This window comes from Schistocerca nitens, chromosome 2, assembly GCF_023898315.1.
Source record: "Schistocerca nitens isolate TAMUIC-IGC-003100 chromosome 2, iqSchNite1.1, whole genome shotgun sequence".
NCBI lineage: Eukaryota > Metazoa > Arthropoda > Insecta > Orthoptera > Acrididae > Schistocerca > Schistocerca nitens.
In genome coordinates, this window is record NC_064615.1 from 631,495,144 (window position 1) to 631,519,392 (window position 24,249).

Consider the following 24,249-nt stretch of genomic DNA (forward strand, 5'->3'; position numbering starts at 1 on the left):
TCTCTTTTACAGGTGAACCACATTTTCCTAAAATTCTCCCAATAAACTAAAGTCAACAATTCACCTTCCCTACCACAGTTCTCACATGCTCATTACATTTCATATCACTTTGCAACATTACCTCCAAATATTTAAACAAATTGACTGTGTCATCATGACATTACTAGTAATGTATCCAATCATTACAGGTTTGTTCTTCCTACCCACCCACATTAACTTACATTAACTTACATGGCGAGCTGCCATTCACCACACCAACTAGAAATTTTTTCTAAGTTACCTTGTAGCTTCCTACAGTCACTCGACTTTGACACCTTACTGTACACCACAGCATCATCAACAAACAATGGCAGATTGCTGCCTTCCCTGTCCGCCAAATCATTTATGTTTATAGAGAACAACAGAGATCTATCACACGTCCCTGGGGCACTCCTGACGATTCTCTGATGAACACTCGCTGCGGAGGACAACATACTGGGTTCTATTATTTAAGAAGTCTTTGAGCCACTCACATATTTGTGAACTTACTCCACATGCTCATATCTTTGTTAAAAGCTTGCAATAGGGCACCATGTCAGATGCTTTCTGGAAATCTAGAAATATGGAATCAGCTATTTAGTTACAGCTCAACATAGTCCATTCGAAAGCCCTCTTTTTCTTCTTCTCAACAAATGTAACTTTTTTTCAAAAACTTCCTATTTAAATAGTTATTTGTCATGAAAATTTTCATGTTTGAGCCTTAACTTGTGATTATTTCCAGAATTCAGTCCCATAGTTTTGCATTCCTAATTTTTCTGATTCCAAAAATGCTGACTTATACTTTAAGAACTTGAGGGAATATGGTATAGTTGTAGGTAAACAACTAGAATTCTCTCATATACAGATTTATTCTCACTTAGCTTCTATACAGATAAAAGTCCGGAAGCTAACTGCCGTTAGCGTCCAACCTCCTGCCCCAAAGCCCTCTCCTCAAAGATAGCACACTTGTGCACAGAACAAATATCGATATTTATGGCGCTCTACGCCACATAGCCCCCCGCCCCCCCCCCCCCGCCCAGTATGGAGTACGTCCCTGTGAATGGGGAGGGGGGGGGTGAGAAGTTAGGAAGGTAACGCACAGTTCTTCCGCGTCAGGCGGAAGCGGTCGACTGGTAGGAGACCGGGGGTTGAAACCCGGTACGTCGACGGTGAAGTCAGCAAGCAACGCCGGCGGCTGAAGACGACGTCCCATCCTGGAGTGGAGGTGTAGCACTTCGTCAGCTGGCAGGCGGAGAATCACCTTGCCAGAAGGCCTAACAAAGGCACGCAAATTGCCACACGCAGCTCTTCTGCACAATTTAAAGCAGCGCACCACACGAGATTCTGCACTTCCTCCCTCAGTATTGTCACACGCGAGTACCACACACACCGCATCGCCATCTACGACAACAGATAATTTATGTATGCCATCAGGGTGCACATGTGTTGTGAATTCTTGGATGGCACCTGTACGAGCAATGGTAGGGAGGCAGGGAGGTGTGGGAAAGCCATGGCAGGGGGAAGCATCTGCTAAGAGGGGGGTGGCAGGTGCACCGGACTGCGCAGGAGACAACCTAGGGCGATCAGCTGACAGACGAGGGAGCGTGACCAAAGGCAATGAGGAGCCAGCATGGATTGAACGGCGTGACAAAGAGCTGTCACACGAAGATGGTAACACAATGGTAGAATCCGAGTGGTTGGCAGTTCGACTGCAAGGGCTGTGAGGAGTGAAGCCCCGAAAAGATTGGCCACTCGAATTAGATGAACGCGGAGAAGGAGCAGTGCTCGGCAGAGAAGCACGCTGTGGAGAATCAATATCCAAATGCATGGTGTGGGAAGATGGATGGCCGCTCGAAGCAGGAGTGGGAGAAATAGGGGCAGAATCAGGGAGGTTCACCTGAGGCTCAATGAAAGCTGGTTTCACTCGGTTGAGTGAGACCATGGTTACAGAGTCTTTTATGAGGAGATCCATGTTATTCTCAGAGCGTTTGACGACCTTGTAAGGACCTGTGTAGGGCGACTGAAGCAGGGCTTTGACTGAGTCGTCTCTGAGAAACACGTACTCACAAGAGTCTACCGTGCGTGGTACGTACACGCGCGGAGGTGTATGAGCAGCCGGAGGTGGCAGCTGAATTTTGCTGCAGTGCAAGCACACCCGCTCGAGAAGTGAAGGGAGTTCAGAGGGCCGTGGAAGTGGGGTCGGAGTGACTAACCAGAGGTTGGCCATACACACGGAACCCTTGAGGTCTTCCTTGAAAGTCACACGAAGGCCAAGAAGCACGAAGGGCAGTGCCTCTGTCCATAGTGAGTCATGGCAACGCTGGGCAGACTTTAAGGTGCGATGCCATCGCTCGACAAGCCCATTGCTTTGGGGGTGGTATGCAGAAGTATGAATTTTGACAATACCACACATTTTACATAAGTCAGAGAAAACTGAAGACTCAAATTGTCGCCCCTGGTCAGTGGTGAGGTAAACAGGTGAGCCAAATCTAGAGATCCACCAGTCTAAGAATGCTCGACTTACTGTCTCGGAGGTAATGTTTGGAATAGGCACAGCCTCAGCCCACCAAGTCATCCTGTCAATAGCTGTAAACAAGTAACGGAAACCCTCGGAGGGGGGCAAAGGGCCTACGAGGTCGACATGAACGTGGTGAAACCGGCCTGGCGGTTGGGCAAAACAGCCAAGGGGTGGAGAAGTGTGCCTGGAAACTTTGTTCTGTTGACACACCATGCATGCCCTTGCCCAAGAGTGACAGTCACGGCGCATGTCTCTCCAGACAAACCGTTCAGTTACCAGACGGGTGGAAGCCTTGACACCAGGGTGTGCTAATGTGTGTAATTTGTCATAGACCTGGCGTTGAAGGGGCTTGGGAATGAATGGCCGCAACGTACCAGTCGATTCATCACACCACACTAAGTCAGATATGCCAGGGAAAGTGGAGCGTACCGGTTGGAGAGAGGAGCTGTGGTCTGAAATTAACTGCATGGTATCGGGGTCTGCCGATTGCAACCGAGGTAGGTCCGTTAAGTCAATTAAGGTTGTGACAGCACCAACACGCGAGAGAAAATTAGCGACCACATTGTCCGCTCCTCGGATGTAGTGAATGTCATTTGTAAATTGCAAGATGTAATCGATGTGACAAAAGCGTCGTGGGGGCGGATCAGCCGCAGGATTTTTTATGGCAGGAACCAACGGCTTGTGATCAGTGGGCACATAGAAATCTCGTCCCTCAACATCAGTTCTGAAGTGTCTTATGGCCTCATAAACTGCAAGTAATTCTCTGTCGAATGCTGAGTATTTCTTCTACGCGTTGTTTAGCTTTTTTGAGAAAAACTGCAGGGGAGTCATAACATCGTTGTATGTCTCAGTACTGCGCCGATAGCATTGTCACTAGTGTCAGTAGTGATAAACATTGTGGCGTCCGCCCGTGGGTGAGCAATAGTGACAGCGGAGGCCAACAGCTGTTTGAGTTCATTAAATGCCTTGTCCATGTCTGGTGTCCATGGTACCTGGCGGGTGCCAGAAGTTTGTGGGCCAGCGAGAGCATCTGTGAGAGGAGCCTGCACTGCAGAAGTGGCTGGCAAATGTTTCCCGTAATAATTAACTGTTCCGATGAACCTGCGTAATTCCCTATAGGTCTGAGGGTGTAGCATCTCGAGAACAGGCTTGATCTTGTCCTGTGGTGGTGTCAGACCGTCCGATGACACAACATAACTTAGGAATGTGACGGATGAGTCTTTTTATTGTTCAGTTCAATACCAGCAGCTGCTAAAATATCTGTCACGACTTGAACATGCTCCTCACTCTGTTCTAAAGTAGAAGCAAAAACCAATATGTCGTCCATGTATACGAAACAAAAGTCTAGATGGGATAAAGTTTGATTGATGACATGCTGCCACGTTTGGGGGGCGTTTTTCAACCCAAACGGCATAAATTTGTATTGGAACAGCCCGAAGGGAGTGGTTATGGCAGTCTTTTCTATGTCCTCCGGAGCCATAGGAATCTCATGAAATGCGTGCTTACAGTCCAAAACAGAGAAGTACTTTGCACCTGCGAGCGCATGATTGAAGTCTGCGATGTGTGGAACCGGATATTTATCAATGATGGTGCGGGCATTTAAATGCCTATAGTCTCCGACCATACGCCAAGTACCGTCTTTCTTTTGGTCAAACAGGATAGGACTAGCCCAGCAACCAGAAGAAGGTTCAATTATTCCCTTTTGTAACAGATCGTCCAATTGTTCTTTTGCAATTTTCATAAATTCCGGCTTGAGGTGGCGTGGGCGTTGCAATAAGGGCGGCCCATCGGGTAGACGTAACTGATGAACTGTGCCATTAGTGACTACTGCAATACGTGGCGCGGCATGACAGTCAGATGTCCGTGAAGCGGAGCAGTCAGTGGCGGATGGGCCAAGCTGTGGTGCTGAGGGCACGGAAGTACAGGTGTGCCACCCGCTCGTAGGCTGCGTAAAGGCCGCACACGTGTTAACATGGGCGAGGTTGGCACACTGGTTCTTGGTAGCGGGCCGTGCCGATACGAGTGCTGTAGGCACGAGTGGGCGTGGCCGGACAGCAGATGGCCGTAGTTCATTGCCACGAGCTTGGCAAGTTAATTGTCCATTCAGAACGCAAGGAGCATGAGCACTCGGGCATACCCTATCATTACAAAAGGGGGTGCTGACACAGTTTACAGAGTTCACAACATTGTCGTTATCGTGCGCGGGCACGGGAACACCAGATTGGCACGGACTGACCTTGTCTGTAGCCGATGAGTCGTCTGCTTGTAGTGCCGCGAGGCGTTGTTGTGTGGAGGCCAACTCGTGGTGTATGTCGCGGAGATGCAGCAGCATTTCCTTATGTTCCATCCGCAACTTCGAAGACTTGGCGCACTCCACTAGCCACTTGTTGTCCAAGATTGCAGCTCCAAGGATAGGTTTACACACTTCTTAGCACAGCACACATGTTTGGTGCTAGCCGAACTGTCACTCGGCGAAGCGAAAGGAATATGTTTGTTAAGGGAGGGGTAAAACACAGTATTTTGCACAAAATCTAGTGACAACTGATAGTGCCTGAGGAAATCAATTCCGAGAATAGGTTCTTCAATTGTTGACACTAGAAACGTCCACTCCAGCTTGCACTCGGGCGAAAGTTTCACTGTATACAAAGTGGAACCTGAACACTGTAGGGTAGAAAAGTTCACTGCACGAAGTACTGTTTTGTGTGGTTGCACTTTATTGGTTGCTAGGCGAACCGGCAGCAAAGAGACGTCTGCGCCAGTGTCTACCAGAAAACATACACCTGATCATAAATCGCGAACATAGACTCGACCACACTTACTGTTATTGTCCGAAACGGAGTGCAAAGTGGGATGGTGCCCGTTGTTTACATCGCAGGAGGTGGCACCGTAGCCTACCTGTGGTTGGAGTTTGGGTAAGAACACGGTGACTGGCATTTGCGAGCTTGCTCCCCGAATCTCGCGTGGAAGAAACAGTAAGGTTTGGCGGGCCTGTGCTCCTGTGGGTAGTTGCTAGCTGACGGACTATGTGCCCCAGAGTCTTCCACAGAGGCCGATGCACTGTCGTTGCAGGGAGTTGAAGGTGCAGGCAGGGCAGCTAGTTTAACAAACTTGTTATTAGCAGCACCAGACAAGGGCGTGGCGTCAGAAAGCGTCTTAGTGCGGTCACATCCAGAATGCAGTGCACGGAGCTCACGTTTCCTGGCGGAGTATGCTCTGTCGGCGGCGCGTAAATGTTCATTTACTGGCCTATCTTCATACACAGAGATTGTAGTCTGGACAGGCAAAGGCAGCTTTTCAGTCCAGATTTCTGCAAGCGTGTCATCAGGCATAACTTGCTCATCGACGAGAAGACGGATGCACCGCCACAGCTGGGACGGAGACCTGTCGCCGAGACGCTCTTCGTAGATGAGCTGTCGCACATTTTCTCTCCTGGTTTTAGAGACGCGCTCCAGTATCATCTGTTTCGCCACAGCATACTTCCCTGCTAGGGGGGGGGGGGGGGTGCTTTGACTTTGACCAGATCGTAAATTATATCGACGCGGTCGTGAAGATGGTTCATGAGGCAGGCGAAGCGTGCGTCATCGTCCAAAGCACAGACATTGAATGTTTGCTTAACCAGGTTAAACCAGAACTCCGGGTGAGCGGGTTTGAAGTCTGGTAATTTCGGCAGATTCGGCACTGCAGTCACTGCGGAGGTGTGCCTATTACTTCGGACGGAAGTAGAGCATGCAGAAGATTGCGAGTCCAAATTATTGGCGTCCCATAATGCGGGAATCGCAAAATTCACTTGACGCCGGGGGGGCGGCTGAGAAGCGGCAGACGCTCGAACGGTGTGAGGATCGTAGTCAAAATGTGCATTCTCATTGACGTGGTAGCTCGGAGAGAAGCCACAAGTGCTTAAGTACGCTGGTGAATGTCCGTTATGCACACAGTATTCACTTGACAGTGGGTGGTGGGGCTGGTTGTAGATGTCGGAGCAATTGCTGTCCAGCACAGAATTGTTGACTTGATTAGAAGCAACACAAGGATCCCACACACGTCCACTAGGATGCACACTCGGTGTGATATTTGCTGTTTGGTGAGCATTGAACGCCTGTTGACTAGCCGGCGCGGAAGGATACACACGTGGTGGGAACTGATTCGAGTTTGAATTTACTACTGGATTTTCCAAAGTAGCAAAACCTCGTTCGATGCCACGAACTGTATTGAATTGTGTGTTCGACACAGGAGTAGGAATGTTCCGACCAAAATGCTGTGGAGAACACGTGGGAAGGTCCATGCTAACAAAGCCAGAGTCCACGACCGTTGGCGGTTGGAAGGTACTGGCGGCACTCAATGAATTCCACTGCATGTTCTGGCTGAAGGATTCCGAAGATTCTTGCGGCATGTCCACTACGACGGCAGGACTGCTGGAGAGATGTTGCTGGAATCCGGGTGGCAGTGAATACTGAAAGGCCATTGTCTGGAGCTGAACAAAGGCCCTCACGATCGCAGAGAAACCCGACGCGGTAGGCAAGTAAATAACCTTCGGGCGGTAACTCGGACGCATATTACACAAAAACGGGGTCACCAGTGAGGGAATATGGTATAGTTGTAGGTAAACAACTAGAATTCTCTCATATACAGATTTATTCTCACTTAGCTTCTATACAGATACAAGTCCGGAGGCTAACTGCCGTTAGCGTCCAACCTCCTGCCCCAAAGACCTCTCCTCAAAGATAGCACACTTGCGCACAGAACAAATATCGATATTTATGGCGCTCTAACAAACTTTTAATTTTTTAGTTCTGTTCAGGAAATGTCATTTTAGTAGGTTTTGGTGGGCTCTGTGAATCATCACAGAAGTAAAAATTTTTTCCATAAAATAGTATCTACATATTACCTTTTTCTTGTAATACATGTCATACCTAAACAGATTTGCTCTTTTATGCATTATAATTCTGTGTAATTAAGCAATCTTTCATGTTACTTACTAATATGTAAAAACAAATTTTGATTTTAATTCTTATGCGCATCTATAAATGGGCATAATATGTAATGCCACAGGCAGTTTGGGACTAGCTAGCAAGATGCGCATTTATCATCTCATAATAATTATGTAGCATGTATTACTTGGTTAAAATGAGAACAGTTCTGTGTAGCTATCAGTTATTGAAGTGTACAGGTACTATGTTCAACCAGATATAGAAACTGAATATTCACTATGTGTAGTGGTTACGTAACTAAATGGAGTTCATATTATTCATTATTCATACTTGACGGTGAAAGTGTGTAGTTGATATCTTGCCACTGTGTCAGAACAGTCACAGTGTCAGTTAGGTGCTAACCTGTGATAAATATACCAAGGTAAAATCCTGGATATTAAAGTTCCAAGTGGTACTGCATGTCCTTGGGAAACATAAATGCTGTAGTTTCCCCTTACTTTCAGTTGTTCGCAGTACCGAAATAACAAGGCCATGTTGGCTAGTGTTACAGGGCCAGATCAGTCAATCATCCAGACTGCTGCCCCTGCAACTACTGTAAAGGCACTACCAAACTTCAGTAACCATGTGTTTGTCTGGCCTTTCCACATATTTTTGCTTCTGATGTGGCTGCACAGCTATTGTATTCTTAAAAATGAAGAGAATTACAACATAGAAAAGGGACTCCATGATTGTCTCATACCTGCAAATGCAACTCCCATTGAGCTCAACCTTTGGTGGCAGGGCATTGGCATAGCAACCTGAGGTACCTCAGTTCGTGGTAGGTCATTTCTACCATCCCCCTTAAACTGTGTAAAATCTCTATGCATGTGAGCAAAATGCAATGACTGATAGTTGTATTTATTGGAGGCAGAGATTTCTGTTTCAGCATCTGAATTACAAGGAAAGTGCAAAACCTTTATCAAGTAAAACACTCAGCTGCCAGGTGAAAAGTGCACTTAAGAGGTGAATGAATGTTGAAATAAAACACTCACTAGCATACAATCTGGAGTCTATGCCACAACCAAGCTGTATAAGGCTTCCTTCAGTATATGAGGTTTTGATTCAGTAGGCTGTAATTTTTGTTACACCTAATGAGAACTACATGGGCCTTAACAGTTAAAACAACAAAACATATTGGCATAGAGTGCAAATACTCAACTTAGGAAGAGAGTAGGATAGCTTAGCCTTCTTCATCTTATCCAGATCAAGGACAATAACAGGACTTACACTAATCAGCCAGAACATTATGATCATTGAGCTGCTATTGATATAAACCCATCCAGGTGCCGAACTGTGATGGAACTAACATCAGACTTTAATGCAGGACAAAGTACAAGTGTGTCTGAACACACAGTGCAGTGAACACACCTAACGAGGGGCCTTCGCAGCCGATGACCCGTGCATGTGCAAGTGTTAACATCACAAAATCAACAACTGTGACTGAAATAGGCACGTGATTATTGGCAATGGATGTTGGTGTAGTGGCAGAGTATTTCACTGTCTGATGAATCCTGATACCTTCTTCATCATGCCAATGGAAGGGGGTGAATCCGTCGTCTTCCAAAGGAACAACTCCTTGACACTAGTACTGTGGGATAGAGACAAGCTGGTGGTGGCTCCATTATGCTCTGGGGAACTTTCATGTGGGCATCCATGTGTTCTGTGGAGTACGTGCAAAACACCATGAATGGCCTAAGATTATCATACACTGGTTGCAGACTACGCGTACACTGGCTGCGGACCAGGTACACCCATTCACGACTATCATATTTCCCAATGCCAGTGGTATTTTTCCTCAAGATAATTCCCCATGTCACAAGGCCAGGAGTGTGATGGAGTGGTTTGAGAAACACAGTGGCATGTTCCAGTTGATGTGCTGCCCCCCCCCCCCCCCCCAACTCACCAGATCTGAACCTGATCGAACACATCTGGCATGTGATTGAACATGAGCTCATCACCACCCTCCTGGGAATTTATGGGAATTAGGTGACTCATGTATACAGGCATGGTGCCAACTCCCTCCAGCAATCCAGGAGCAGTGGTAGGAATTTAAAATCTATAAAGCATATCACCAATGAAATTCTTCTTTTTGATACATTAGTCTACATCAAACAACATAACGGAAAGTATGTGTTTGAAAGAATGTACACTCAGAATAGAGCTGACTGCTAGAGAGGGATTTGTGGTGTGCAGAGAACTTATGGATGTAGCAACACTAGACCTACACAAAGGTTTGGGGGGTAAGGGAGTTTGCAACAAATTTAATTTAATGAAAAAAGTCATTAAGAACTTGAGAAACCAACTGTCTTCATGTGAAAGCCAGAATATAAGGCACCGTCATTTATAGCAAAATCAATTAGATGCTTTTAATTCCACAAATGTGGCCACAATACACTAGTCTACAACAATACTGGTGACTTGTGGCAGCTGCTGTTTCACTACTCCTGAGCAGCGTGTATTGTACTCACCTCCATAGGCTTCTATCAACTGTTTGGCAAAACCCAATATGTAGTAGAGAGTTCATGTGTTTTTGATAGTGAAAACATTAGTAAATTCAAAGTAACAAACCAGATGCTTTAAATTTGTTCATTCAGACATCGTGTTCTGTCAATCCCGTTATAAAGGAGAGCCTTCAGTGATGTAAAATGAGTCAGACTACAAAACTGCTAATCTTCTCAAAGAGATAATTATCATAATTACTTGTACATTAGTTCATACATGTGCAATGGAGAACACAAAGGTTGGAGCAGTACAACAACATTATGAAAAGTCCAGGATGAAATAATGACAATATTATGAAAAGGAAATTGCTACTCACCATATAATGGAGATGTTGAGACACAGACAGGCATAACATAGGGATTGCTAAACAAGTAAGTTTTTGGCCAAAGGGCCTATTTCTGCATTAGACAACATAAACACATACATTCATGCAAACGCAACTCACACACGACCACTGTCTCGGACTGCCAAGGCCAGACTGCAAGCACTAGCACATGGCGGCAGAAGCAGCCTTCATAATGGGGATAAAAAGGAGGCTGGGGCAAGGAGGAGGATGGGTAGCAGGATAGGAGTGTGGGATGGTAAAGTACTGCTTACGGGAGCACACAGGGATGAGATGGGGAGACGGTAGGGCAGCTAGATGCAGTCAGGAGGTTAGGCAGAGAGCAAGGAGGAGGGAAGATGGGGGAGATAATGGAAAAGGAGAGAATTAAAATGACTGTGGGTACATTGGTGGAACAGGAGGCTATGTGTGCTGGAGTGGGAACAGGGAAGGGGATAGGTGGGAGAAGGACAGTGACTAACAAAGGTTGAGGGCCAGGAGGCTTACAGGGATGTACGATATATTGCAGGCAGAGTTTCCACTTTGGCATTCAGAATAGCTGGTGTTGGTTGGAAGAATCTAGATGGCTGAGGCTGCGAAGCAGTCATTGAAGTAAAGAATGTTGTGTTGGACAGCTTGCTAAGCAATTGGGTGGTCCAGCTGTTTCTCGGCCACAGTTTATTGGTGGCTATCCATGTGAACAGATAGTTTGCTGCTTGTCATACCCATGTAGAATGCAGCACAGTGGTTGCAGCTTAGATTGACCGATTTCACAGGTAGCCCTGACTTTGATGGAATAGGTGATACTTGTGACTGGGCTGGAGTATGTGGTGTTGGGAGGATGTATGGGACAGGTCTTGCATCCAGATCTATTACACGTATATGATCTGTGAGGTAAGAGGTAGAGAGCAGTTGCTATGTAGTGACAGAGGAGGATATTGTATAGGTCCAGTGGGCAGTGGAATACCACTGATGGGAGGGGTGGGAAGGGTGGTTTATAGGACATTCCTCATTTCAGAGCACAACGAGAGGTAGCTGAAACCCCTATGGCATGAGGGAAATGCTCCTCTGTGGCCAGATGGTGGCACTTTGGGAGGTGGTGGCTGACTGGAGAAATAAGGCATGCAAGAGATGTTTCTATACATGATAAGGAGGGTAATTACAATCTGTGAAGGCTTCAGTAAGATGTTTGGTATATTTTGAGAGGGACTGCTCATCACTACAGATGCAATGGCAACATGTGGCCATGCTGTGAACGTTTTGGTATGGAATGAGTGGTAGCTGTCAAAGTGGAGGTTTGCTGGTGGTTAGTAGGTTTGATACAGGCAGAGGTACTGATATTGCCATCTTTGAGGTGGTGGTCAACATTGAGGAAGGTGGCTTGCTGAGTTGACGAGGGCCAGGTAAAGTGAATGGGGAGAAGGCGTTGAGGTTCTTCAGGAATGTGGATAGGGTTCACTCGCCCTTGATCCAGATCACAAAGATGTCATCACTGAATCCGAACCAGGTGAGGAGTTTGAGATTTTTGGTGGTTAGGAAGGATTTCTCTAGATGGCCCATGAGGTTGGTATCAGATGGTACCCATTGTCAGACCCCATATTTTTTTGCAACTGTTGCCTTCATAGGATAAATAATTGTGAATGAGGAAATAGTTGGTCCTGGTGGCCAGGGAGAAAGTTGTAGGCTTGAAATCCGTCAGGCGTTGGGAAGGGTAATGTTCAATAGCGGCAAGGCACTGGTCATTAGGGATATTAGTGTAAAGGAAGGTGACACTGATAATGACAAGCAGGGCACCGTATGATCAAGGAACGGGAACTGCTGAGAGTAGGTGGAGGTAATGGTTGGTAACTTTTATGTAAGAGGATGGGTTGTGTGTAATAGGCTGAAGGTGTTGGTGTAAGAGAGAGGAGATTCTCTCAGTGGGGACACAGTAACATACCACAGTGGGGCTCCTGGGTGGTTGTGTTTATGGATTTTAGGAAGCATGTAGAAGTGCAATGAGTAGTTGGGGTGAGGAGAGAGATGGATTCCAGCGAGAGGTTCTGGGATGGGCCTTAGCATTTGAGGAGGGAGTGGAGATCCTGCTGGATTTCTGGAATGTGGTCACTGTGATAGGGTTTTAAGGTAGATAAATCTGACAGCTGGCAGACTCCTTCCATCCGGTAATCCTTGTGCTCAAAACAACAGTGAAGGAGCCTTTGTAAGCAGGTAGGATTATAAGGTTGGGATCAGTTTTCAAGTGATCAATTGTTGTTCTTTCTGTGGATGTGAAGTTAGCTTGCACTCTGAGAGATTTGGGGAACGATTGGTGAGGTATATTAAAAGTTGACAGTAAGTGATTTGTGGGGTAGTGAATGAGGATCACAGTTGGAGGGAGGAGTGAACACAGACAGACAGGGTTCAACAGTTGGTTGAGTCTGATTGATAGAATTGGTGGCAAAAATGTGCTTCCACTGTTGGGACTGGGAGAATGAGAAGTTCAGCATGACTGAACTTGGGAGTGGGACAAAAGGTAAGGCCTTTGATATAGACTGATACTTCTGTGGGTCTAAGTCTTTTGGAATGAAGGTTCATGACTGTGTTTCAGGTCTGTTTAGGTTTCGGATTCTGTATGGTGATGGGGATAGTTTTTCGAGGGTGGGGTAAATGTAGCAGATTTGCGACACAGGGTTTGCCATCAATGAGGGGTTTGGGGGAGGTTTGTAGGTTATTGTAGAGGTGGTGGGTAGTGGTAGCCCAAGGTGGGAGTAGAAAGTGAACAGGGTGGAGAGATTGTTGAGTGGCATTGTGCATACTGCTCTAGTTCTTGGAGGGCAAGAGTTCCAGTGTGTAAGATGGGATTCAAAAATTTGGGATTGTACAGCAGGAGAATTTTATGGATGGAGAGAAAGTAGTGCAAGGATGTTTGGGCCTGATTTACATTGTTTTGCAGGGTAAGGTAAGGACTGGTGGAATCTGGACAGGTGAAGGTCATTGTGGAAGGAAGGGTTGCAACTGGAGATGGGTAATTTGATGGTAAGGCCATTTGGGGGCTTCCAAGAGCCAAGCGAAAAGACGGGAACAGTATGTGGGGCTGTATTCTGGCTAGGGATAAGAAAAATTTACTGAATTGGTGCAGATGGAAACAGCAAGGGCCCATGGCAGAGGAAGAAAATGCATAAAATATGTAAATTATGTAGATATATGTTGGAAAAAATTTGCAAAAATATGTCATAATACGTGGGAAAAATCACAAAAAGAACAAAACAGATGAAGCATAATAACAAGATGCAACCTAAGGGAGTAGGCGAATAGTGAAGGATGAAAGTGAACTGATATTGACATGAAAACACAATGAGACCAAATATGAAAATAAATAAAAAGATTATAATATGGGTTCCAGGTCTGTGGACAGATATGTATGAGGAAGAGGGACATCAGGTGGGACTAGATTAGGTGAAGTCAGTATGTACAAACAGGAATAACAGAGGGGAAAGAGCAGGGGTTGGGGAGGGATTGGTAGGATTAGGGACAAGTTCATGTGGCACAGAAACATACAGAAAATAACATACAAAAATATGCAAGAGTGACACAAAAAGAGTGATCAAATGGGAGGTCTAGGATTAATGATATCAGCAGGAGTTATGTGGGTCACGAGATGCTACACCCACATTCAGTGCAGCGAGTTCTGTGCGAATCAGGCAGCAGATAAAGTGGCTTGTAAATTAGAGCATGTTGTGTGGTTTGAAAGGTAACATGAGAAAAGAAAGGAAAGAAGAGAAAGAAAAGGATAGAAATAGAGTATAGTAATGCACATGCCCTCCAAGCTAATAAACTCTGCCTTGCAGACCTGCTGTATTTACCCCCTCCTCAAAATCTCCCTCCCACCACCATACAGAATCCAGAACCTAAACAGCCCAAAATGAGGTCATGAGCCTTCAATCTAAAAGCCTTAGCCCCACAGAAGTATCAGTCTATATCAAAGGCCTTAACTTTTACCCCATTCCCAAATTCAGTCATGCTGGACTTCTCTTTCTCCCAAGCCCAACAGAGGCACTTTTTCGCCACCAACTCTACCAATCAGACTCAACCAAAGACTAATGTTGAACCCTGCCTGACTGTGTTCATTCCTCCTTCCAACTGTGATCCTCATCCTCTGCCCCACAAATCACTTACTGTCAACTTTTCAGAATTTCTTAACCTCAAACTATACCTCACCAACTGTTCCTCAAATTTTTCAGAGTGCAACCTAACTTTACATCCACAGAAAGAACAATAATTGATCACTTGAAAACTGATCCCAACCTTATAATCCTACCTGCTTACAAAGGCTCCTTCACTGTTGTTTTGAGCACAAGGATTACCTGATGGAAGGACTCTCCCAGCTGTCAGATTCATCTACCTTAAAACCCTATCACAGTGACCACATTCCAGAAATCCAGCAGGATCTCCACTCTCTCCTCAAATCCTAAAGCCCACCCCAGAACCTTCCCCTGGAATCCATCTCTCTCCTCACCCCTACCACTCACTGCACTTCTATCTTCTACATGCTTCCTGAAATCCATAAACCCAACCACCCAGGAGACCCATTGTGGCATGTTACTGTGCCCCCACTTAGAGAATCTCCCCTCTCTTACACCAACACCTTCAGCCTATTATGCACTACTTACCCTCTTACATAAAAATACCAACCATTACCTCCACCTACCCTCCACAGTTCCTGTTCCTTTATCATACGGTGCCACCTTCCTGTACACTAATATCCCTAATCACCAACACCTTGCCACTATTGGACACCATCCTTTGCAATTCCTGATGGATTTCAAACCTGCAGCCTCCTTTCTGGTCACCGGGACAAATTATATCCTCACTCACAATTACTTCAATGAAGGCATTAGTTGCAAAAAAATCTGGAGTCTGACAGTGGGCACCATCCTTTGCCAACCTCATGGGCCATCTAGAGAAATCCTTCCTAACCATCCAGAATCTCAAACTCTTCACCTGGTTCAGATTCTGTAGTGACATCTTTGTGATGTGGAGTGAGGGTGAGTGCACCCTATACACATTCCTCAAGAACCTCTTCACCTTCTCCCCCATTCACTATACCTGTCCTCCTCAACTCAGCAAGCCACCTTCCTCAATGTCGACATCCACCTCAAAGATGGCAATATCAGTACCTCTGTCCATATCAAACCTACTAACCACCAGTAAACCTCCACTTTGACAGCTACCACCCATTCCATACCAAGAAGTTCACAGCCTAGCCACAGATGGTCATTACATCTCTAGTGCCGAGCAGTCGCTCTCAAAATATACCAAGCATCTCACTGAAGCCTTCACAGATTGTAATTATCCTCCCTATCTTGTACAGAAACATCTCTCCTATGCCTTATCTCTCCAGTCAGCTACCACCTCCCAGAGTGCCACCATCTGATCACAGAGAGCATTCCCCTCGTACCACCAGGTTTTCAGCTACCTCTCGTTGTGCTCTGAAATGAGGACTGTCCTATTAACTACCCTTCCCACCCCTCCCACAGTGGTATTCCACTGCCCACCGAACCTACACAATATTCTCATCCATCACTACACAACAAATGGCTACCAATAAGCTTGGCTGAGAAACAGCTGGACCACCAAGTTGCTTAGCAAGCTGACAAACACAATGTTTTTCACTTCAGTGACTGCTTCACAGTCTGTCCCACCTGAGTGATCCCTACCAACACCAGCTTTGCTGAATGCCAAAGTGGAAACTCTGCCTGCAATATATCGTACATCCCTGTAAGCCTCCTGGCTGTCAATCTTTGTTAGTCACTGTCCTTAACCCACCTATCTCCTTCCTTGTGCCCACTCTAGCACACACAGCCTCCTGTTCCACCAATGTACCCACAGTCTTTTTTACTTCTTTTCGATTCTTCCTCCCCCCCCTCCTCCCCTTCCCTTGCTATCCGCCTAACATCCTGACTGCATCTAGCTGCCCTACCCTCTCCTCATCTGATCCCTGTATGCTCCACAAGCAGCACTTTACCGTCCCCCATTCCTAAGGTGCTATCCATCCCCCATCCTTACCCAGCCTCCTCCTTATCCCCATCACAAAGACTGCTTCTGCCATCATGTGCTGGTGCTTGCAGTCTGGCCTTGGCAGCCAGAGACAGTGGTCATTTGTGTGTGAGTTGCACTTGCTTGTTTAGCAGTCTTTGTGTTGCGTCTGTCTGTGACTGAGCTTCTCCACTATATGGTGAGTAGCAATCTATCCTTTTCATGGTGTTGTTATTCTTCCAACATCGATTTTCAAAGTTTGGAGAACTGTAGTCTTCAATACAAGCAAAAATGTTTGATAATGTCCAAAATATCCATTTTTGTTTTTGTGGATGTTGTTGTTATTTAGTTCATTCTGTACATGCTCGTGTCAGTTTCAAAGTTGTTTGAATCCACAAGGAGTCAATAATATTATTAAAAGCATTCTATATTAGCCTTCTGAAAACTGACTTCTTGTTGTTAAGGATAATGTTGGCCTGACAAGAGGCCCCTTTGCTGCATCTCACAGCTGAATATTCAGTGCTTAACGAAATAGCATCTCCTAAATTTTAGAGATATTTTTTAAGGAGCTCAGAGTAGCTTTGTATGAAATAAGAACATTTTGTGATTACAATAATGCCAAACAAGACAAGGGTTTCCTTTTTAAATGAGGGTTATAAATGCCTACAGATGTTGCCAATTTGCAGTTTGCAGGCCTCAAAATAATAGTTGGAAGAATATCTGCCCAGAAATAGTTGTCATGAATCCCAAAACAGATCTTTGTGCATTTTGCCAGAGGCATTTCACATCTGGAACCACAATTCCCATAGAGCCTGAAGAAACTAAAATGGAAACTGTTGAAAAAGTGAGATCTTATCTACAACTTGTTGCAAACAAAGGGAATTGTATAAAGGAACTATCATAAAGCCTAAGAAAAATTTTGAAGATGGTGATAAAACTTATGTACACTGCAGTTTCAACATGGCCCATCAGTTTCACATGTACAGCAACCCATTACAGCCTGATCCTATTTATTTCTTGGTCCCATACAGAACTGGAATATTTAGAGTTATGTAGGAGCAACAAAGGTATCCAACATTGTTGTTAGTCTTTACAGTCATGGAGAAGACATAGTGTTCATTACACCAACAACTGTGTGTGACAGAACAAAAGCAATATTTTATTAGGAAAGCTCACTTGGAAAATCTGTAGTAACAAAAATGGGAATTGTTTTATCATTCATGCCAATAGATCACACAAAATTTGCATGTCACTGGACACTTGCACTTTTAAAGAAAATACGTAGAGCTACTAATGTCTCTTCCACACAAGAATGCGCTGACTGCTTTGAGAAATCTACACCCACAATACATGGTAACCCTGCTGTTGCTGTTGGAAATGAAAAAAAGTAAGGCACTGTGAATACATATGAATGGCTAAATTCTTGAAGAATAGTAATGCTAACACAGTACCTCAGGCAACTAAACATAACTTCTTTTTCAGTGTGAGCTACAAAGGTAGTGTGCATGGCAAAACTGATATTGATAAAATTAATTTGTGCTCTACATCTGTCCCAAAGATAATGGACCTATTGGGTTTCCTGGCACAGCACTTCCAGTAGGGATGACAAGACAATAAAAGGATTATCTTTTCAAAAACATCAGTAGCTAAGGCTAAAAGGAATACAAAGTCATTTTGTGTCCTGAAGCAGAACTAGAAACTGAATGAGAATCTCAGGGCAGTGACAGTAAGCATTCCAAGGAAAAACCTGACCCACCAGACATTTCAGAACCAACGAAGTGCTGTTCCTGGAAATGAACAATCTGAGTTATGGTTCTTTCAGAGGATTAGCCATGATGAAACACACACAAAAAAAAAAAACATGAACACAAAATACACCACAACCACTAAAGAAAGTACAGATTAGTATCACTAGGAAGATCAGCCTCTGAAAAGCAGAAGAAAACACAAATCAAATAATGGAAAATCCAGGATGGAATGTAACAATATAAGAGAAGGAAAGTTGCTACTCACCACATAGCAGAGATGCTGAATCGCGATAGGCACAACAAAAAGATTCACACACTTATAGCTTTCGCCCATTAAGGCCTTTGTCAGCAATACACACCACACACACACACACACACACACATTCAAACGCAACTTGCACACATGTCTGCAGTCTCAGACAACTGAAACCACACTGTGAGCAGCAGCACTAGTGCATAATGGGAGTGGTGACTTGGTGGGGGTAAGGAGGAGGCTGAGGCAGGGGGGGAGGGATAGTATGGTGGGGTGGCAGACAGTGAAATACTGCAGTTCAGATGGAGGGCAGGAGAGAATGTGGGGAGATGGGGGGAAGTAGCAGAAAGGAGACAAATAAAAAGAAATTAAAAGACTGGGTGTGAAATGACGGCTGTGTAGTGCTGGAATGGGAACGGGGGGGGGGGGGGGGGGGGGGCTGGATGTGTGAGGACAGTGACTAACAAAGACTGAGGCCATGAGGCTTATGGGAACATAGGACGTATTGTAGGGAAAGTTCCCACTTGCACAATTCAGAAAAGCTGGTGGGAAGGATCCATATGGCACAGGTTGTGAAGCAGTCATTGAGATGAGGGATATCATGTTTGGCAGTGTGTTCAGCAACAGGGTGGTCCACTTGCTTTTTGGCCGCAGTTTGTCGGTGGCTGTTCATGCTGACAGACAGCTTATTGGTTGTTGTGCCTACATAGAATGCAGTACAGTGGTTGCAGCTTAGCTTGTAAATCACATGACTGTTTCACAGGTAGCCCTGCCTTTGATGGGATAGGTGATGGTGGTGACTGGACTGGAGTAGGTGGTGGTAGGAGTGTATGGGACAGGTCTTGCATCTAGGTCTATTACAGGGGTATGAGCCATGAGGTAAGGGATTGGGAGCAGGGGTTGTGTAAGGATGGACAAGTATATTACGTAGGTTCGGTGGATGGCGAAATACTACTGTAGGAGGGGTGGAAAGGATAGTAGGCAGGACATTTCTCATTTCAGGGCACAACAAGAGGTAATGGAAACCCTGGCAGAGAATGTAATTCAGTTGCTCTAGTCCCAGATGGTACTGAGTTATGAGGGGAATGCTCCTCTGTGGCCGAACTGTGGGACCTTGGGAGGTGGTGGGAGACTGGGAAGATAAGGCACGGGAGATTTGTTTTTGTACAAGGTTGGGAGGATAATTATGGTCAGTGAAGGCTTCAGTAAGATCCTTGGTATATTTTGAGAAAACACAGTCAGTTGCAGGCCCAATGTTCTGAAACACTCAACAACGCTGAAGCAAAGGAGCAGGCAACTTGACAAAGGACCACAGTTCTACAAGAAAGACACGTGATGAATGTTATCACCAGTTGTTTGTATGGTAAGTAGCAACCAAATGTATTTTTCCCTCATCGCCTCATGTTTGGTCATTCCAATGGTGGAAGCCAAGGAATTAGTGGGTTTTAAGACAGAGAGGAAAATAATGAAATGCCCACACAATGTTAAATTACTTCTTTTGCTTAACTTGAATAACAGCAAGTCCAGAGTACAATCCAAAGAAAGTCATTGAGATGGGCCAGTTCGATATAACAGAATCTCAAGGACAATACTTTGACTACACACACAGAACTGAACTAATAGACAGACTACATTCTGGGTCCATGTGGTGTCCTTTAAGTTGCTGCATGGAGGCACTAGCCACGTGTGCTGAGTGCTGAGGGAGGTGTGCCTCGGAGTCAGCCGCAGATTGTCAGTGCATTTACATGGGTTACTGCCGACTCTTGGACATTGACCTACATGGCTTGGTATCAGAGCACATATACCACAGTTTTCATGCCATGTCTTCAGTGGATAAAGAGCATTTGTTTATTTGATAATAAACACCCATTGACTAAAGAAAACAGACATGTGAAATAAATAAGTTACTTGTTTATTTTGTTGATTTACAGAACAGACCTGTTTTATGATACAGGGAACTCTCCAAGTAGAATATGAATGTAATAATTATGTCCATATTGTTGTGTGGCAGGGATGAGGGCTGGACTGCGCCGCACATATGGAACAGTATCCCAAGATGTACTTGAGTATACCAACCAACCACAATACCTGCCCATGTTATATGCCATCTCCTTCTTACATTCTGTAGTACAAGGGCGAAGAAAGTTTGGTCCACTTGGTTGGAATATTCCATATGAATTTAACAGTGCTGATTGGTATGCTTGCACCTTATTTATACAAAATCATATGGATGATATGGATCCAAAGACTGGTGTGAGCTGGAATACTGTTAGGTAAGATTCATCTTTTCATCATGGGTACCACAGCCATATCTTTGTAATATGTATGTGGTATTTTTACACTTAGGCCTAATTTTTAATATTGTTCTGTATATATATGGCACATTTTTCTAGCTACACACTGGAAAATGTCTGAAAAAGCCAAAACTAACAGAATAATAATAAAAGTACAGCCTAAGTGAAAAATACCACATTCATTTAGATAAGTTTTACTTTTCCACACCATGTTTTACGCTTTTTTCTGTTTGTGTAATCTAAAGTAAAACATTTATAATTGAGAAAAATATGCTTTCTGTGTTTAGATATGTGCTTACAGTCCTATTACATGCCTTAAACTTACTGCATTACTGATGATACATAATACCAAAACTTCTTGCCTAACCATATTCAGAACTGATTGACGCAATATGTCATCCTTGAACTGAAACTGTTATACATTGCTTCTGATTGTTTATGGTATATTGAATGCTTCCTAAGAAAAATAAGAGTATGCAACAGCTCAGACTGGTGACAGGTATGTGACTGATGAATAATGCAAGTTCCCAGGCCTGTTGACTCTAATTTCAGTTTTCCAATTCTCAAAGACATCCAGGATGTGTCAGTTGGCATCAATATATAATGACACACTATAATAAAGTTTTTTTTATTATTCTCTGCAGTAAAATTTTTAACTGCAGTTTCACAAACATAGATTTTATGTTGTAACTGAACTAGTGAAGCATCCTTTCACTGCCACCAGCAGTACAATTTTACCAATCCATACACAGCTGATACGTGCATTCACAATCAACTGACACAGTCTCTAGTTATTATCAAAATCTCAACTGCTGCTTGATGTTGTAAGTTGTTATTTAAAGATTCCGTGCTCACTTCTACATTAAAACTCATAAAATATGCCAGACAGGAATCGAACAACAGCTGTAAAAAAAAAAATTTCACATATATGAAAAGTACAATGTACTCACCATGTGCAGGTGAGCATGGCTGTTGATCCACAGTATGGCTGTTGATTCACATTGTAATTGCCCATTGTAATTGCTGATCAAAGTTGAAGCTGTTGGTAAGTTGTTAATCCACGTTTTCATTCGCAAGCATTTGTTTGCAATAAAGGTGTCTCCAGACACCACATTGTAGCTACTGACTAACATGAAACCAGTCATTCACTGTGTTTGTGACTGTGCTTTTTTCCACCATAGCAGGATGTGGTGCAACAGTGAACCTGTACCAGAAGACCATTGTACATGTAGTGTCAGCTGACCACTGTTGAATCTGATGCCTGACAACTCCAACAATGATGCTGGTGTGACAATGTACATGAAATGATAAAAACAAAAGCTGCAAAGCAATCAATGTATTCAGCTCATCAGCAGTTGCATTACTCTGCTTTGCAACATTTCAGTGCATTGCCAGCACATTTTTCCTCCTTGTCTTATATAGTGTTAATGCTTTCTTCCTAGTTATACTTACAACACAGAATATACATCTAATATTAGTGTCTGACTGCAGTCATCACTACTCACTTTTATAGATGGGAAATTCTCTTACCAAATGGTACCTACAGATATAATAATACAAAATTTTGTTGAACAATATACAAGGTTATTGAAAAATCTAATGAAAATGATTGCCTCCTCCCGTAACACCAGTAATACTTGCAGGAAATCATTTTACCGTGTTTGAGCCACTTTGCAGAACACATTCACTCTATGTCACACTATGCTGTTAATCTCCATTGTTATGTTAACCTTTATTTCTGCCAGTGTGTTCTGTCCCTTTTTTAGACCTTTAGTTTGGGGTAGTCCCACAGAGAGAATTCTGGGGATGTTAAATCAGAAGAATGTAGGGACCATAGTCCTTTAAATATGATTTCATCACCACAAAATTTGTGTACGGAGTAAATTGTTTCTAATAGAGGGAAACATTCCACGTAGGAAAAATATATCTAAAACAAAGATGATGTCCAAATGAAAGTGCTGGCAGGTCGACAGACACACAAACAAACACAAACATACACACAAAATTCAAGCTTTCGCAACAAACTGTTGCCTCATCAGGAAAGAGGGAAGGAGAGGGAAAGACGAAAGGATGTGGGTTTTAAGGGAGAGGGTAAGGAGTCATTCCAATCCCGGGAGCGGAAAGACTTACCTTAGGGGGAAAAAAGGACGGGTATACACTCACACACACACACACATATCCATCCACACATATACAGACCCAAGCAGACATATTTAAAGACAAAGAGTTTGGGCAGAGATGTCAGTCGAGGCAGAAGTGCAGAGGGAAAGATGTTGTTGAATGACAGGTGAGGTATGAGTGGCGGCAACTTGAAATTAGCGGAGATTGAGGCCTGGTGGATAACGGGAAGAGAGGATATATTGAAGAGCAAGTTCCCATCTCCGGAGTTCGGATAGGTTGGTGTTAGTGGGAAGTATCCAGATAACCCGGACGGTGTAACACTGTGCCAAGATGTGCTGGCCGTGCACCAAGGCATGTTTAGCCACAGGGTGATCCTCATTACCAACAAACACTGTCTGCCTGTGTCCATTCATGCGAATGGACAGTTTGTTGCTGGTCATTCCCACATAGAATGCGTCACAGTGTAGGCAGGTCAGTTGGTAGATCACGTGGGTGCTTTCACACGTGGCTCTGCCTTTGATCGTGTACACCTTCCGGGTTACAGGACTGGAGTAGGTGGTGGTTGGAGGGTGCATGGGACAGGTATTACACCGGGGGCGGTTACAAGGGTAGGAGCCAGAGGGTAGGGAAGGTGGTTTGGGGATTTCATAGGGATGAACTAAGAGGTTACGAAGGTTAGGTGGACGGCGGAAAGACACTCTTGGTGGAGTGGAGAGGATTTCATGAAGTATGGACTACCTCAAATCCTGTCCTGAAATGAGATCCATCCTTCATGAAATCCTCTCCACTCCACCAAGAGTGTCTTTCCGCCGTCCACCTAACCTTCGTAACCTCTTAGTTCATCCCTATGAAATCCCCAAACCACCTTCCCTACCCTCTGGCTCCTACCCTTGTAACCGCCCCCGGTGTAAAACCTGTCCCATGCACCCTACCACCACCTACTCCAGTCCTGTAACCCGGAAGGTGTACACGATCAAAGGCAGAGCCACGTGTGAAAGCACCCACGTGATCTACCAACTGACCTGCCAACACTGTGACGCATTCTATGTGGGAATGACCAGCAACAAACTGTCCATTCGCATGAATGGACACAGGCAGACAGTGTTTGTTGGTAATGAGGATCACCCTGTGGTTAAACATGCCTTGGTGCACGGCCAGCACATCTTGGCACAGTGTTACACCGTCCGGGTTATCTGGATACTTCCCACTAACACCAACCTATCCGAACTCCGGAGATGGGAACTTGCTCTTCAATATATCCTCTCTTCCCGTTATCCACCAGGCCTCAATCTCCGCTAATTTCAAGTTGCCGCCACTCATACCTCACCTGTCATTCAACAACATCTTTCCCTCTGCACTTCTGCCTCGACTGACATCTCTGCCCAAACTCTTTGTCTTTAAATATGTCTGCTTGGGTCTGTATATGTGTGGATGGATATGTGTGTGTGTGCGAGTGTATACCCGTCCTTTTTTCCCCCTAAGGTAAGTCTCTCC

At 44.7% G+C, this 24,249-nt stretch overlaps 1 protein-coding gene across 1 annotated transcript in view; it reads left to right on the top strand.

The window, feature by feature from the left end:
* LOC126235215 (dynein axonemal heavy chain 8-like) overlaps positions 1-24,249 on the top strand; it is a 570,318-nt gene that overhangs the window by 462,472 nt on the left and 83,597 nt on the right. Inside the window, exon 39 of the mRNA XM_049943945.1 lies at positions 20,352-20,613. Coding sequence (XP_049799902.1) covers positions 20,352-20,613 — 262 coding nt within the window. The remainder of the gene's footprint in view (positions 1-20,351; positions 20,614-24,249) is intronic.